The following is a 14,562-nucleotide window of genomic DNA, read 5'->3' on the forward strand; positions in this document are numbered from 1 at the left end:
AATGACAGCGCTGGGTTTGGACTGTGGTTTATCTGTGAGCCATGATAGTCTGAGAAGCAGCTGTCTGTATTACACAGGCACCTGAGATGAAGCCGGGCTCCTCTCTATGCTGCACATGTAACACTTGCACTGCCTTGTACTCCTCACGGCCCGGCATCGAGTTCAGATGTCAGAGAGCGGAGTGGTGAAGCTGCTGCTAATCAGCGCTCCTTTTCATTTTATAAGCCTTCCTTGATTGACACCGCAAAACAACACAAAGTCTGGATTTAAAAAAAAAAAGGTGAAGATATAGATTGGGGTATGGGCAGAGAGGCAGAGCACATGGCTCAGACAGAAGCGATATTGGTGACTTTAAAAAACTGCACACTCACAACTATAACTCAGAGTTGGAGGGACCAGGCATTGCTATGGATTTATCGACTGTCCATTTAGAAAGGAGTATCAGCCTACAGCTGAGCTGTGGAGCCACTGCTGTTATCAACAGGGGCAACTTGTGAATTATGGTGGCGCAAAGCACAGATGGACCATTATCAAGTTAACCTACGACCTTAGTTCTTCAAACCGGGGAAGTCCAGGGTCATGACTCATGAGCGATTCCCCTGGGCGTTAGGATAATATCCTCATCAACCTGTCTAACAAACATATTTATATACTCATGAGGGCCGAGGACACGTATCATTAGCTATTGTGAAGGCCTTCTTACCTCTAATCTAATCATAATCTCATCTCTAAATCCATGTCTTTATCCTTTCCTAAACCCAATCTTGATCCTGTTTTCAGATACTCTTTGCGGAAAGAAGAATTGGGAAAATTAGAGGGATTTTTCTGAACTTTGTATTCTTGTAAAGGACATTTATACACAGCAAAACAGATAAAGATCCCTCTGCATCTGTATTTCTCTTCTGGTTTCAACAACAGGTCACATTAAATCATTTTCGGCAACCTTTATTTGTCGTACATGAATCATACATGCAGCACATCCCCTGCAGCTAGAATTACCAAAAATAAGTCCCTGACAGCTTTACATAAATACGCTAGCTGGCCCAGAAATATACTATCTTCTATATGCATGTACGGCCCCTCATTATGCCACAGTTTGAGAATCTCCCATGATATGTCCATGTAAAAACGAAATAGCCTTCGGCCTCAGTCTGCTGGAGAATACAGTCTAACACGAGGCCCCCTTCTCCATCTCAATACTTACATCTGGAATGTAATTAGCGCAGCAGCAAGAAGATTAGCGCTCCGCCCTGCTCTCATCCCCAACCAAGGTAACACCAGGCAGCCCCTAATCCTTAGAACCTAATGGGATTAGCTCCGGAGGGAAAGGGAACCCATGTCACACACACAAATACATTCAAAATCCCAACGTCTCCTCCTCTGTCTCACTATCCATCTCTCTCTCTCTCTCTCTCTCTCTCTGTGTCATCCCACTATCTGTCTAATAGGATTAGACCCAAATTGGCCATTTAAAAAAAAAATTACATCTGGTCCACTCAAGTGTCATCCCAACCCAATCACAGCATCAACCAATTCAAGTTTAACACACTTCACTGTGCTGGTCTGAACAGAGTATACGTAAAGTGACAAGAAGAAACTGTGTGTGATGTGTCCTTGGCCAGACATTATGTTTGCATAGTTACATGGTGCTAAACCCCACGCCCCACATCCATACACACACACACGCACTCGCACACACACACTACAGTACAGTACAGTACAGTACAGAGCCATTCCAAATCACAGCTCCATCTCTGATCCCATCATGGGGACACTCTTGATCGAAAGCCCGGCCTCGGAGAGCCCGAGGTGGGTACAGCTCTGACAACAGCTGGGTCCTTTCCAGCACCCCCCAAGTCTTATTCACAAGACCCATCGGCTTTTCGTCACTCATCGACCGCAAACAAGTGCTGATACACACACACACACACACACACACACACACACACACACACACACACACACACACACACACACACACACACACACACACACACAAATCAAGGACATCAGGCAAAGTGAAACTGGATCTGCGGAAACAAGCTAATCAGATTTGCTTCAATTTAATGTGTGCTCTGGATTTGTGTGTGTGTGTGTGTGTGTGTGTGTGTGTGTGTTTGTGCGTGTATGTGTGTACCTAATCCAGGTCATGAGCTCCACAGTGTCTGGATCGTAAAACTCCCTCAGTTCTGATAGCTCCTCCATCAGTTTAGGCCAGAACTAGAGGGAAACAGACAGAGACAAGTGATGGAAAACCCCGTTATTAAGACCGTAAAGCAAAGTATGAAACCTAGTGATATATTTCAAATAACATCTCATTACTACACTGAATATAAGTGTGTATGTGACAGCCATTTAGACTTCTCCAACTACCTAAATAAATAATAGGGAAGCAATCATTTTTGGTGTCCTGTTATGATCCAATTGCCGTTATCATTTTCTTCCGCAACTTCCATTTTCAGGTATTCTCCTTTTCTCATATTGCTGCGCGCAGTTTTATTTTTAATTTTTTTTATTTTACAAGCAGTCCCGTATTGAGACCAACAATAAAGTAATGAACATAAACCAGCGAGAAAATGGCATACCTTATAATACAGGCAACCGATCATCAACAGTGGGACTGCATGTCTGACAAGCCTCAACTGCAAAACGAGAGAAAGAAAACAGCTATAATGAACTGAAATGAAAGAATATAACCGAGAAAGTGAGAGTCAGACAGAGATACACCTCAAAATGAAGACAAGCGCAGAATGAGATAACCGACAAGTATCACTTCACTATCTGATCCAATGCTGTTGTCATGTTATGACCACACTGACACCTAGTGGCCTCACTGGCAATGTTATCACCAGGCCAGAGTGCAGGCTGGGGACTCAAATGCAAGTGGTCATTAGGCAGCAAAATGGTTCACCTTCACATCCAACCAGCAAATCATAGAAAAGGGGGACATAATACATCGGTGTTGTCAAAGTTAGAGATCAATGTCATTCTATGGAGACTGGTGAAGGACATCATGTTGGTTGTCACTAGACCTGGGTATCAAACCTCAATGCTTTCTGAGCACGGACCAAAATGTTAGTATTGACTACAAAAAGGTGTCCGGTATCAGAAGTTGGCATTGAATGCATGCTCCGATTCTAACTTATTCTTTGATCAGATATTTCCTGATCTGAACAATCACTTATTTCAGACTGCATTTTATTTAGGCAAAGTTCATATAAGGCTGCTTCTGTTAACACACTGATACTTTATAGGAATAACACTTTACTTACTTACTTCTTAACTCTAAGGTGTTTTGGTGTATTTTGTTAAATAAAAGCAGGGTTTTATAGCTAAACGTGTGTATTCCTGAAACCAAGCTACTGGAAAAATTATTGAAACTAAAACACAGACGTCGTGTTTGTAAAGAAACAACTGATACCCAGCCCCAGTTGTTATTTGATCCTTTTCAATAGCGGATGCTTCCACTGGATCAGGGAAAGTGAAAACATAGCTGGCCAAGCTATACACTTGACATTTCTCTAAAATGATGCTTAGAAAGCAGGTCTCTGGCTAAAAGACTACTCAATCCAATCCCCTGGCCAGACGAGATCTGGTTAACAAACTCTTTCCACTTCCTCACAAACATTTAGGTGCTTAAAGAGACAGGCGCTAGTTTCAAGTGCAGTTTCAGACAATTGTAACAATTTACTAGACTGACGTCGTCATACTCAGATTCTAGTCAGAATATGAGTCTGATACTGCTCCACTGGGCTTTGATTATGGGGCGTGTTTTAACCGAACCAGGAAAGAAAATGCCTCTGCACTCAATTGGATAGACCTACAACCAATCAGAGCAACAGAGTTGTAAACAAATTCAATCCAAGCGCTCTTTGGTGACGTGGTTGATTCCGTTACTGTTGATCATCTGTCCATCATCGTATAAAGCCCGGCCTGAAAATTTGATTGGTCCAAACAGCTCTGTTTCGAGCATAGTTGCTCCACAACGATCAAGCCCAGACCAAACATCCCAACCTCAAATGTTGTGGGCGGGGCTAAGTTCGACTGGCACCCAGGCTAAAAATATGCAGGTACAATACAGGTCAAAAGTTTGGGGTCACTTAGAAATTTCCATTCCACTCCATTATGGACAGAAAACCAGCTGAGATCAGTTGCATTGTGTTTTTAATCAGGGCAGCAGTTTTCAGATTACATGTGCTTACAGAATTACAAAAGGGTTCTCGACTGTTGTAGAAAGAAGTGGCTGATCTTTAATGAAATATCTACATTGCCCATTATCAGCAACCATTCATCCACTGTTCCAAAGGTACATTCTGTTTACTAATCTGATAAAATTTTAAAAGGCTTACTGAGAAAACATTGGAGAACCCTTTTTCCAATTATGTAAGCACATAATGTAATATGAAAACTGCTGCCCTGGTTAAAAAAACAAACAATGGAACTGATCTCAGCTGGTATTCTGTCTGTAATGGAGTGGAATGGAAAGTGACCCCAAACTTTTGACCGGTAGAGTATATTCCGACAGACCGTATGAAAGAAGTGATTTTTGAACAGCAAAGCCAGAAATACACCGCACGCTGAAGCGCCGTGAAGCGGAGCTATTTTAATTTCAGCGCCCATGTAATTCAAATGTCCGGCCACGCAACGGAGTGCCCGCGCTGGCCCGCAAAATGCAGCGATCGTTTCGCCGTCTCCTCCATTTCTTCTGCGAGCCGTGAGCGAATGTTTCAAACCAGGCAGGTAATCACGTACAAGAATACCAGTGCCGCTGGATACTTTACAAAATAAACCAATTTCAAAATAAAAAAAAAAAAAAAAACTGGTTTATGGTGATTTTGGCTGTCTTGACTTCTCAGCTGTTACATACGTTACATTACAGTGACACAGGATTAGGCACACGGGGAGAAACCGTCAGACGGACAGAGTGAGGGACAGAGAAGGATCGCTTTGTGACTGTCGCGGAGAACTGCGCGTCTGGTATGAACAGCCAGGGGCATGATCAGGCACGAATCTAGGTTTCACGGATATTTGCGGCGCTTCAGTGTGCGGTGTGTTCCTGGCGCAAGGCATGTAACATGTTCTAGTAGAAACCCAAAATACGAGCAGCTTTAAAGGGGACTTATTAGTATAAGTTCCCTTTAAAGCTGCGATAACCAGGCAGCCAGTTGATGTTCTTCGCTATTAGCAATAACTTCCCCATTACACACAACCATTTCATCCATTGATAATACAAAAATGATTAGTGCAGCTTTAAAATGCGTGTAATAAAACAACCAACATCCTGTATAGTGAACATAGTTTTAAAAGTCAACTATCACTCCTTTTATATCAATGACAAAGAGAACAGTGTAAACAGACGTTGAGAGCTGGAAGGGCAGATGTTGGTAGCTCGTACCAGAACTTTACTATTGCAGTTGAGAGTGCTGAGAAGCATAGTCCACAACTCCTTCCCACACACACCGTAGGCCGCGACTGCACACATATGGCCGGTCCATATATACTTCATCCTGGGTAGAGAGTGGGAGACAGGGGCAAGATCAAGCAGTCTTGGTTAAATTTTCACTTAATATACATTTTTCTGTTAGTAAAGTTGCAAATTAATGTTATGCTGGTGTGTGTGTGTGTGTGTGTGTGTGTGTGTGTGTGTGTGTGTGTGTGTGTGTGTGTGTGTGTGTGTGTGTGTGTGTGAGCGCAAGGACAGACAGATGATACAGTAAGTTGAAATGCTGCTCTTATATTGATGCTTGTACTTGAGGATTTTCCCTCAAGCCAGTAAAGAACATTAAATTCAAACAAGACAACACTATTGTCTTTAGTTTAGTGGACGACTTGTGCCTCATTTCCGCTGCACAGTTTGCCTCAAATCACTTTTTGGTACCAGGTGTTTTTCTCAATTCCGTTTCACACTGCGGATAGTACCCGCTCAGTGTAGGTGGGATTCTGATTGGATGCTGATCGATTATCTTCAACGCAACACTCACCGGATCAATTCACGCAATGATGTCTACACTTCATCGATTGCACAGTTTACGGACTAGTCTTGGCTTGCTGCCATATTTTTTAAATCTGGGGCAAGTGAATGCAAAGTTTGCGGACGCTATTGTATATAATAGTAATAGCATGGCTATTTAAAAATGGCAGGTTTGTGCAGGATGTTCCAGGACGATTCCCTCTGGCCAATCACTGGCCTGCAGTGTTTAACTCCACCTTCTAGTATCGGCTCACCCCGCTGGAAACCTCGACCCAGGTGGTACCCAAAAAAGTATCCACAACTTTTACTAATCAAATACCAAAAAACAGCAGGTCGAGTTGAGTGGAGCCTTACCATGCTGGGGAAAATTGTGGTTAAACTTTATTTAGTGTCTAAAAGACGGCAGTATTATTGAAGTTCTGATTCAAAGCAAATGAATTAAAGTTCTGAACAAATGAGAAAAACAGCAGAGAGAAGATTGAGAGAATGAAATGAGCTGAAAAATTGTTGACAGGCACAGAGATGGAGTCAAGAGGGAAAGAGAGAGAGTTGAGGCATAAAGAAGTACAGCCTCACAGAAATAAATCTCAGTAGTTTTTTAATGCAAAGGAGCTGTCTGACAGAAGCAAAAGGCTCTCTGAATATCTGGCCTTTCGCTCTTCATCAGCATTTTAGAGGAAGTGCTGAAATCAAATGTGTCAGTTTCTGCACTACCTGGCTGCTGCTGTATAAAAAGCTTTCAGGTTGTTCCTTTTGTGTGAATTCAAATCAGAAAATTAATCCCCGACTGTAACAGGAATGCATTGCATGAACTATTTATATGAAAATATGCAATACATCACACGCCACTGAAAATCCTGCCAACCACATACACTCAAGAGTATCACAAGAACGCAATGTGCAACATTTACATGCCCAGAGTTACCCAGCCAGTGATTACACTCAAAATTGAATTCCAATCAAGCTGCATCTCCATGTTGCTATGAATAAACCGGATACGAGAATATTGCCCTTTTCTTTTGGAGTGAGTAATTGCAGGATTCTTTTAATACGGGGAAAATAAATGATGATTCCAATTGTAATCTCTGCAATTTTCTTGACAGTCCTTCCAAAGAGCCTAAAGTTAAAGGCAACTGCACTGTCACAATAATGAATCGTGGATGTCGCGGATGGCAGCCTGTGTTTGCAGCTTGAAATGCGCCTCAACCCACGAAATGTACCGACGATGCGAGCTACGAATACCACTTGACAATCACACATTAAAGTTGGGCGTCAGATCTGGGAAGGCTGCTGTTGATTATAGATGTGAAATGGGAAGAAAAAAAACTGTATGCCAGAAGGCATATTGTGTGACTACAGAGCTAATAATAAGGCAATGTGCAAATGCAACACTGTACCACTTCAGACGGCTTTTCTTTTGCTACTGTTCTGAGCCAATTGTTAGCAGTGAGGTAATATGTATTACATGTTGTTAACATACGTATATTCAAAAGTCTAATACTTAAGAAAGTGTAATTATCCACTGATTATGATAGGGAAAAAGTCCAACGTGCATGATAGTTGTAGCAGAAAGGAATAGTTGCTTAAGCAGCACAGAAGTTCTGGTACAGTATTATAACTCTTCATATAAAATTATTAATGTGAGATGCTCAATAAATAAATCAATAAGCAAAAGCAAAGTGATATCTTGAGGTCACATGGGATTAAAAAAGGTATGTCATTTAATAACAGAACATGGTAGTGATAAACACCACCTTGTTACTTTCCACAATTAACGTCAGCTTTGCTGAAATACAAATGTATCCAATATCCATGACAGTAACAGGCTTCATCTTTTGGTAATCGGCTGATTTTGATTGACTGATTGAGCAACATCATCCCCAGAAATTGATGCGACCAGTAGCTACAAGACCGCAGCTGTCACGGCACGTTATCTCCAAGCCCGTCTCCACCGCATCCAATAGTTTAGTTGCGAGGTTGTCAGCTGTGTGTCTGCCTGGCATACTCTGTGTGTAGGACGGTCGATTAGCCAGCCAGTGCTCATCGATAATGCGGCATGTGCCACATAGCTGACTGTTATGAGCGCTGTTCTGCAGCCAGTGTTGAAAGCCACGAACTTAGCAGGGAAAAAGAGCTTACAAGTTAGCGCTAGCAAGTTAACTTGCAGTTAAGAAATAAATTGTATTTACGGATTCTTTTTTTTCCCTTTTACCATGGAAAACAAACCCTTTTTTAATTGCTTTGTTTTTTTTTAAATTTAATGAAAAATGTAACTGTTAAACTGATAGTGATTGTTCAAAAGTCACATTGTAGGTTAACATCTAAACCTTACGAAACACGTGATGAAATAGCTTCACAGGAGATAATGGAGAACACAGTGCAGTCTCTGTGGAAAATTGAGGCTGCTGTTGCAGAGGTTCAGGGGCCAGTCAGACAATATTGTTTGGTTGTCATAGTTCTGGTGTGACAAATAAGAGCAAATTTGTCAAGAGCCAACATGCCCCATTCTGGGAATTAAAAAGAAGTGGCTGGATATAAAAGTCGGCCGCAAGAATGATGTTTTCTGTACAGTAAAGCCCAGGTGCCAGCGCTGCTGTCAGGGCTCTGGCCCCACAGCCAGAGTCTGGCATCTGTAACTGGAGCCTCAGCGGTGGTTGCTGTTCCACAGAGGGGAAGAGAGAGTGGTATTTTGAGTCCTGCACTGCAACACAGGAACTATGCTTTTTCTTTATTTCCATGACTTCTACTGTTGAGGACTGGAGTGCGGATCGGGCCGCATTTTTCTGTCCGAGCCCGGCCCGCGTCCGACAGAGCAGTAGCCGAACCCAGCTCGAGCCCGACAGGTATTAAGATATTTCTGTCCTAGCCTGACCCGAGCCCGACCCAATTAAAATCTCATTTTTTTCCTCATACTAATGACACATGTACGTTTGTTTGTGTGGAAAGCTTTTATTAAGCAACTGTAGGAAGGCATTCGGAAATGTCAACAGATGAGCGCATCAGTGCACACGGGGCAACAAGCGCACGTTAATGTGCAATCTTGACAGGTAAAGAAACAGTAACGAAGAAGGGGGACAAGGCTTAGCGAGCAGTCAATGGTGTTCTTGTGTAGTCTTGTGTTGTTCTAATAACTACGATCACGGAACCCACGTGGGTTTGACGGTTGTCCGACTGCGTTTCGTTCTTCCTGTCCCTGCTGTGTGAGCGGTGTGACTGTCTGCCACTGTGGGGCTGTGCGTGGTGTGGGGGCCTGATCAAGGCTGAAGTGGACCACTCAGACACTTGGCAAAAAGCATTTGAGAGGCACTTTACCAGGCTTCAATCTGCTCACGAGCATGCACAATCAAGAATCAAGCCGAGGAAAAGGACATTTGAGGATCCCCTGCCTGGGAACCAAACCAATGGGACTACTTTGGGAATGTGTGTGAGTCGAGATATCGGAGAGTACATGATCAATGATACAACTGCATGTGCATTAGGGGTGTAGCGATACATCAATTCACTGATCCCCGATCCAATATTATCAGTGCAAAGTGAAAATATCAATACATATCATCTGTAAGATGCCCCTTTATTTTAAGAAAAAAAAATTTTTTTTTTGTGGAATTTTTAGGCCTGTATTTTCACAGGACAGATAAAGACATAAAAGGGTAGAGAGAGGGGGGAAGACACGCAGCAAAGGGCCGCAGGTCGGAGTCAAACCGCAGCCGCTGCGTTGAGGAGTAAACCTCTATATATGTACGCTTGTTCTACCACGCCCCTTTATTTTAGATTCCCACTTTATATTTATTCTTTTTATTGTACACACACACACATATTTATTCTTTTTATATATATATATATATATATATATATATATATATATATATATATATATATATATATATATATATATTGTGTGTTTTCTTTTTTTTTTTTAAATGCCAGGAAGAGCTCAGTAATAAAATCATCCAATCATATTTTGGTTGCTTTTTTGAGTTGATATGAAAGTGTCTCATATAGACATGGGCCGGTTACCGGTTTCAAAGTAGTCACACCGTTTGAAAAAGTCACAGTTACAAAACCACTAACATTTTCTGTCATACCGTTCCTAAGGAACAAGCTATTTTTTTATGAGTGGTGGAGGGCAGAAAGTGCAGTTTAGAAATCCCTCTCTCTGCCGGTGTGCAGTGTGTTTAAAAAATAAAATGTTTGTGTTCAATGGAAAAATCGTAGCAGACTTTAAGATAGCGGCAAATATCGTATCGTTGTCCAAAGAATCAATATAATATCGTAATCAAACTTGCGATTTACACCACTGATGGCCATGAGCTCACCTCATGGTGCTGAAAGCCAGGAGGCCGTAGAACAGTGTATGCAACAGATTGTAGGCCACATCTGGACGAAGAGCCACCACTCGCCCGTCTGCGGCTCCTTTCTTCTCCTCGGCCGATCCTCCCCCTTTAGGTCGGCTGAGAAACAACAACAAAAAAGGCAGCAGGACATAAAACATTCCAGCCAGACGCTCGAGAAGAGAGGCAGAAGGGTAGGTGGGTGGAATGGATATTATTCAGATTTCAGATTTCATTAGCTGTTTTGCGCACAAGCGGACACGCAGTGATGCAGAGCCACGAGCGTTTGTGTCTGCAGGAGTCAGTACGCAGACAAACACAGACAGGCCCGAGGGCAATGATGTCACTCCCCCGGTTTGGCCTCCCGCACAGAATCTGACGGACACTGGCTCCCATTTGAATACAAATCCAGTCTGGCTCTCCCTTCTACGTACGTGAGGTGGGGTAAACTGGATTAAATTAATTCCTGAATTGGCAAATAGCCCTTTGTTCTGTGAGGTTAGTATTCCAGCCGTCCAACAGCAGTGGGCGAGTTGATATGCTAATGTGATTAGTTCACTGCGGCCCCTCACCTCGCACCACAGGCAAAAGAAGCTTTGAGAGGCCGGCTGGTAGAATATTCTGTTTTCCCCGAGCATGAAGCAATAATGGCATTACTAAACCTGCAGTGATGTGCAGTGACTACCACTGGGTCCGCTTCTAAACCAAAACTCCTTTTACTTTCTGCAAGGGCTGAGACTCTCCGTTCCTTTACATTTCACTATCTCCTTTCACCAACTTGCCCAAAAAAGGACGTCCACAAACTTGTACATCCAGCGCCAAGTTTGAGGATTAAAGTGCTCATATTATGCTTTTTGGCTTTTTCCTTTCCTTTATTGTGTTATATATCTTTGTGCACGTTATAGGTTTACAAAGTGAAAAAGCCCAAAGTCCACCCCAAAGGGACTTACCATCTCCAACAGAAAACACTGTTCACAAACTGCTCCAAACAGCTCTATTGTAGTCCAGCCTTTACTTCAGAGACCAACGTGGTCACTTTGGAACACACGTTATAATGCTCGCCTAGCTGCTAGCGTGGCACGCCCTCATACTCTGCTTCTGACTGGCTAGTAGTCCTTACCTAGGTACTGTCAGGGCACGCCCTCATACTCTGCTTCTGACTGGCTAGTAGTCCTTACCTAGGTACTGTCAGGGGCACGCCCTCATACTCTGCTTCTGACTGGCTAGTAGTCCTTACCTAGGTACTGTCAGGGCACGCCCTCATACTCTGCTTCTGACTGGCTAGTAGTCCTTACCTAGGTACTGTCAGGGCACGCGCCCTCATACTCTGCTTCTGACTGGCTAGTAGTCCTTACCTAGGTACTGTCAGGACGCCCTCATACTCTGCTTCTGACTGGCTAGTAGTCCTTACCTAGGTACTGTCAGGGCGCCCTCATACTCTGCTTCTGACTGGCTAGTAGTCCTTACCTAGGTACTGTCAGGGCACGCCCTCATACTCTGCTTCTGACTGGCTAGTAGTCCTTACCTAGGTACTGTCAGGGCACGCCCTCATACTCTGCTTCTGACTGGCTAGTAGTCCTTACCTAGGTACTGTCAGGGCACGCCCTCATACTCTGCTTCTGACTGGCTAGTAGTCCTTACCTAGGTACTGTCAGGGCACGCCCTCATACTCTGCTTCTGACTGGCTAGTAGTCCTTACCTAGGTACTGTCAGGGCACGCCCTCATACTCTGCTTCTGACTGGCTAGTAGTCCTTACCTAGGTACTGTCAGGGCACGCCCTCATACTCTGCTTCTGACTGGCTAGTAGTCCTTACCTAGGTACTGTCAGGGCACGCCCTCATACTCTGCTTCTGACTGGCTAGTAGTCCTTACCTAGGTACTGTCAGGGCACGCCCTCATACTCTGCTTCTGACTGGCTAGTAGTCCTTACCTAGGTACTGTCAGGGCACGCCCTCATACTCTGCTTCTGACTGGCTAGTAGTCCTTACCTAGGTACTGTCAGGGGGCCCTCATACTCTGCTTCTGACTGGCTAGTAGTCCTTACCTAGGTACTGTCAGGGCACGCCCTCATACTCTGCTTCTGACTGGCTAGTAGTCCTTACCTAGGTACTGTCAGGGCACGCCCTCATACTCTGCTTCTGACTGGCTAGTAGTCCTTACCTAGGTACTGTCAGGGCACGCCCTCATACTCTGCTTCTGACTGGCTAGTAGTCCTTACCTAGCTACTGCGCATGTGCGACTCCCAACAAAGATGGAACAGAAGTGAGATGCATCACTCTGTAGCTAAAACAGAGAGCTCAACACACAGGGTGAAAAGAGGAGCTGCAACAATGTGCAGTACAACAAAAATATGGTGTTTTTTGAAAATTAAACCATGTAAACCTATTCTGAGAACCTCTAAATATAATTATGAACCTGAAAATGAGCATAATATGAGCACTTTAAATTAAAACTAAATAGTGGCTAACAGGTGCTAACCTGAGCTATCACTTTGTTGTGTAATTAAGAGTCATTTCTGAGCTTGAAACTGTTAAAAATACAGTTAGTTTCAGTTTCTTGATATACAACTCTACACTGCTGCTAATGCATACTGTGTGTGAACTAACAGAATGGTTAAGTAAGTAAGTATTAACATAATTATTTTAACCGTAGAACACGTCAACCTACTGTGAACACAACGTTGACTTATTACCACCGTTTAAGTTGGTATGAGGAACGTGTTAGCAAACAGTTGCTTATTTACACATCCAGCAGACACAGAGCAACATCAGCATTCATTTGGAGTTGTATTGTGTCCACCTGATGAATTCTGTTCACTCTCCTTTTAACTCTGTTTAGCTTCACCAGCTCCTGAGGGAAATCTCTGTCTCTTTAGCTGCTAAATGCTACACTGTGTTCGCCAGCTAGTCTCTAACTGTGTCTGGATCTGCTGTTTGGTGCTGTGCAGGCAGTGTACCTGTGTTGAATTTCACTAAATACCAGGGATGCACCAAATCCAGATTTTTGAGGTTCGGCCGAATACCGAATCCGCTGGTTAAGATTCTGCCGAATCCGAATACCGAATCCTACTCCCATCCTCGGTCCATTAACACAGTAAACACATTAATGAAATAATGTCCACAGACTCTAAAATAGTTAAATGTAACAACTGTTGAATTCACACGCTCTTATCACATCGTAGGAAAGCACATCGCTATCGCCATGTGAGTGACAATTTTGCTTGGCAACTTTTCTCTAACCAGTATATGATGAAGGCATGTTGGGTGTGTGAAATTAGAAAGCTAACGTTAGCTAACGAGCAGCAGCCGGCCGTTCGGTTGCTCCGCTCCCACTGTAGGAAGACTCAGAGAGAACGGCTGACAGCCCGGGAGAGGCACTGTGTGGTTAACACCAGTTTTTAGCTGAGACTGTCCTTCCTTTGCCGTCCCTGGGGTTGCTGCGTTTTGGCTGCTGTCTGTAGATTCCTTCATGCACAACTCGTATTCTTTCCGATGTTTCATACCAAATGTTGTAACAGTGGCCATGTTGTGTATTGTTTAGGGTCCTCTCCACCACGAGACAAATCGGCATCGCAAATTGAACATGGAGCTGGACTTGAATGGCCTTCTTTTGACTGAAAGTACTGCCAAACTACACTTTTTATGCTCACCAGTTCCATTTCCACTTTCTCACAGTCTACTGCATTGAGCGGTCCACCTACGTAAACACCTTCCCGTAATCAACGGCGCCGTCATCACGTCGACCAGCAAATAGTACAAGCGTAGGGTTCGGTAGAAAAAAATTCTAAGGCTCTGCAGAAACCGAACCCTGTCAAAAAGCCCAATATTCAGCTAATTCCGAAGCCGAATCCTGGATTTGGTGCATCCCTGCTAAATACTGGACTCATGACAGATCACTTATATCAGATAGTCAAGGGTCAAGGGCAGTTACACACCAACCAGACGGCCAACCGTCGGCAGAAAAGTCGGACTGATCAGTCTCCTCGAGTTGGACCAAAAAGTGCCTCCGAACACACCGAAGAGACGTAATACGTATCCATAACAGCAGGCGGCACTAATCTGAATCGTTGCCCAAAAAATTAAAACTGGCAGCTGACTGGACGAACGCATCATGTGGGTTTGTTTTCTCCGGAAATTCAAAGCCAGACTGTCATGGCCGCCGTTCAGAATACGATCTCATATTGTACTAAAATAGTTCACTGAAACATGTTTCTGAAAACATTTTAAGCGAGAAATAGGCCGTGCAGTTGCTGAATCTGT

At 43.6% G+C, this 14,562-nt stretch overlaps 1 protein-coding gene across 4 annotated transcripts in view; it reads right to left on the reverse strand.

Annotated features, from left to right (window-relative positions):
* Nucleotides 1–14,562, reverse strand: part of dpy19l3 (dpy-19 like C-mannosyltransferase 3) — a 72,710-nt gene that overhangs the window by 24,357 nt on the left and 33,791 nt on the right. For all 4 annotated transcript variants that reach the window (XM_028579680.1, XM_028579670.1, XM_028579698.1 and 1 more), the window contains 4 exons: nucleotides 10,288–10,422; nucleotides 5,396–5,507; nucleotides 2,586–2,642; nucleotides 2,138–2,220 (listed from right to left, as the gene is read on the reverse strand). In XM_028579680.1, coding sequence (XP_028435481.1) covers nucleotides 2,138–2,220; nucleotides 2,586–2,642; nucleotides 5,396–5,507; nucleotides 10,288–10,422 — 387 coding nt within the window. The remainder of the gene's footprint in view (nucleotides 1–2,137; nucleotides 2,221–2,585; nucleotides 2,643–5,395; nucleotides 5,508–10,287; nucleotides 10,423–14,562) is intronic.

This window comes from Perca flavescens, chromosome 1 (assembly GCF_004354835.1).
Source record: "Perca flavescens isolate YP-PL-M2 chromosome 1, PFLA_1.0, whole genome shotgun sequence".
NCBI lineage: Eukaryota > Metazoa > Chordata > Actinopteri > Perciformes > Percidae > Perca > Perca flavescens.